The sequence below is a fragment of the Oculina patagonica genome, unplaced genomic scaffold (genome assembly GCF_052425735.1).
Source record: "Oculina patagonica isolate OP01 unplaced genomic scaffold, crgOcupat unplaced1290, whole genome shotgun sequence".
NCBI classification, from domain to species: domain Eukaryota; kingdom Metazoa; phylum Cnidaria; class Anthozoa; order Scleractinia; family Oculinidae; genus Oculina; species Oculina patagonica.
Genome location: NW_027557292.1, coordinates 1 through 3,356, shown reverse-complemented (window position 1 = coordinate 3,356; position 3,356 = coordinate 1). Strand labels below are relative to the sequence as shown.

The 3,356-nt window shown below is 38.2% G+C and overlaps 1 protein-coding gene across 1 annotated transcript; it reads left to right on the top strand.

Moving 5' to 3' along the window:
• Positions 1-311: 311 nt before the first annotated feature.
• On the top strand, positions 312-2,141 carry LOC144639769 (astacin-like metalloprotease toxin 1). The gene is made up of 3 exons (XM_078499062.1): positions 312-503; positions 994-1,161; positions 1,984-2,141. Exons 1-3 carry the CDS (start codon positions 383-385, stop codon positions 2,103-2,105), a joined length of 411 nt encoding a protein of 136 aa, XP_078355188.1. The 5' UTR covers positions 312-382; the 3' UTR covers positions 2,106-2,141.
• The last annotated feature ends 1,215 nt before the right edge of the window (positions 2,142-3,356 follow it).

Here is a 3,356-nt window from a genome sequence, read left to right as displayed (position 1 = left end):
TTTTTTTTTGAACTGTTGGTAACTATTGTCGCGGTCGTCTTGAAATACTATTTTATGTTTATGCATTTTGCGCCACCAGCTCGAAAAATGTACTTCATTCGTTTATTGTCGTTCATCTTGCGGTTTATTGCAAAAAATATAAGAAATTTTCTTTGTGTCCGCAACAAATGTTGCACGCACAATGTCTGTAACATTGTTTTCTCGTTTGCCAGGGGCTGTATTTTATGGAAGTTCTTCAGCGCGCGGAACCATTAGAATTGAATTAAATCAATTTGTGACGTAACAACCAACATCAGATTTGTTTTGACAACGACAACGTAAAGAATCGCAGATGATTAGCTGAAAAAAAATCGAAAGCAGTGCTTGTCTATAACAAGCAGAAATGAAATTGATTCCGACAATTTCTCTAGCTATTTTTCTGTTCGTATGCCATCTAAAGCTTTATTCAGATGGTGCTGTCGACATTCACACAACAAAGGTAGCAAACATTAACAGTGAGAAAGGTAAGCCGATAAAGGAACACTGATTAAAGGGACAGTGTTACGGATTTTAGCCGAACTTAGGTATCAGAAATGACCTTTAAATTTGTTTAACTATATAAAATAACCTCTAAAAACAGTGAAGGAATATTTAAATAACACACTAAATGCAAAAGGAGGAACCGATGGCCAAAATTGTCGAAGATTGAAACGGATTGCGATATGGGTTTTTTTGAAATATTGTCCGGCGGATCAGTTTTTAAAGTTAATCATGTCTGCTTGTAACTTTAAATTATAACGCCCTGGAGACACATTTGGCTGCAATGAAGCTATAGTTTTGTTATTTACAATCATAGAATTAATTTCTTTGCAAACATCTAGTTTCATAGCGAAAATTTGACAAAATTAAATATCATAATATTAACTTAGCCGTGGAACAGTCTCTTTAACTAATCACTCAGAAAACAGTTTTGAGACACCTTAAGCACACAGTAATATATTAATATATTTTCAGCGAATTGTGCTGATTTCACCTACCAGCAAGATGTTGCCTTTAGCGACGGATTAAATAAAACCTTAAAAATGAATGCCACCAGAATTAGATCCAAGCGAAACTTTATCGCCCTGAAGCGTTACTGGTGGAGTTCTCAAGCCATTCCGTACATGCTGGACAAATCTTTGGGTAAGGTTTAAAGTTGATATTGAGTTTAAGAAAAATATGTCTCCTTACCAGGCTGAAGGTTTTCGTTTGAGTTTTTTCAAGAAAACATGACGTAATTATGCAGTGCATAGCATGATAGAGCAGTTTTCAATTGAGTGTCGTAAAACCAAAACCAATGCAAAGTAATCACTCTGGCCAATCACAAAGAACACAGAAAATACAAGTAAACCAATTAAAACTCGAAGTACCCTAGCCGTCACGAAGCGCAGGAAAACGTGCGCAAAAGAGTCAAGATTGGTTTTGGTTCTACTTCTGATTGGCTGAGAAAGTGGCGCGAGAATTTTAAACCAATCAATGAACGTAGTAATGCAAAACCAATGCATACGCGAATTCCTTTTGACACTTTGAGAAAACCGCTCTAATAGGGCGGTTTTCACTTGAGTGTCTAAAGTAATTCGTTTCTGCTTTGGTTTTAAATTACTTCGCTTAATGATTGGTTTAAAAACCTCACGCCACTTTCTCGACCAATCAGAAGTAAAACCAAAACCAATTGTAATTCACTTGTAAGCGTTTCCCGCGCTTCACACTAGTTACTTGTACGAGCTTAAATTTTTGATTGGTTAAATGGATTGTTTGCGTCTTTTGTGATAAGCCAAAGTGATTATTTCAGGGCTTTTTGCTTTACAATACGGGCTTTATCGAAAATCACTCCAGTAAGAATTCTCTTATGTGTAACGCTGGAGTAATGCGTTTGCTAAACTTACTTTCCCGTTCTGGAATCACTTGAATCAAGTTGTCAACACTGAAAGTAATATTATTTAACACTGGCGTCTTTTTCATCAGGATTATCTGGAAGGAAAGCCTTTCAAGCTGCTGTTAAGGAGTTTGAGATAAATACCTGCATACGATTCATAAGACACACAAATGAAAAAGATTACATCTGGGTTCATCGTGGTTCAGGGTGAGTTAATATGTACGAAGATGGACCATTTAATTTTCAGTTAATTGTAACATCGTACATGCAGTAGAACCCCGGTAACTCGAACTCTGAAGGGATAAGAAAAACAGTTGGAGTTAGCAAGGTTTCGAGTTATCGAGGTCGATTGAATATTTAATTTGCCAAGTTAATAATTGATATTTTACTGATTTTTCAATACTTCAGTATACATTACAGTGCAATTAAACTTATCTCGTCAGAAACTCTAACACGATCATAAATTCTTATGATAAGAGTGGAAAAAGGCTGTCAAATACGTGATCTGTTCGTTGATCTAATTAATAGGCATCCATGGCGAGTTGCAAGAACCGGAATTCGAGTTATTGGGGTAAACTGGACCCAAATTTTGATCAAGGGAAATGAAATTAAGTTCGAGTTATCGGGGTTTTCGAGTTAACCGAGTAAAAGTGACTGAAAAGTATGGTCAAGGGAAATAGAAATTAGTTTAAGTTATTCGAATTCGAGGTTACCGGGTTCTACTGTATATAATTCCTCCGCACCCTGACTACACACACGCAAATATTCAGGCCATGTGGCAGCTCTTTCAAGGTCTCACATAGATGACTCCGCTACCCTTCTCGAAAGCAATAGAACAAACAACAGGAACAATGCCCCTAGCCCCCAAAAAACAATAGCAACTGCTACGCTAGAGGACCAGTAGAATTACAAGCTTACTGAGCTGCTACACTGCCGAAATATTCACGCATAATAAATAAATAAATGCCCTGTTTCTGTGCTTAAAAAGATGAAAATGCCACAAAGGTTTCGAGGTTGCTGTCCCTTCATCAGTGTTTATTAAATAGATTTAGCCAAGCCTAAAAGCGGAGCTCCCCGGTTATTTACTTTGCCCATTAAAAATTGGTCTTGAGCCCGCGATACAATATAAAAACATTTTCCAGTCAGCGGTCAACTTTATTAAAACTCGTCACCTCGATGAGTTATACACCTGAGCCCGCGATATAGTCACGTGATACTGGTCAGCGGACACCTTGTGTTGACAGCTGTCAATTGACCATAACACGGATGCCCAGTATCAAAGATGTTAGCGTTTATCTATTTCTGAAGTGGGCGACGTCCGAACGTACGGACGCGCCCGCGAGCCATGCCGCTAGCCATGATGACCATGAATACTCAAGTTCATAGTTTTCCTATTTCTGTGAATTTTCTATGGGTATGGGGCTCCGCTCTGCAGCCCTTCGGGCCGCTGTGGAGCTACGCT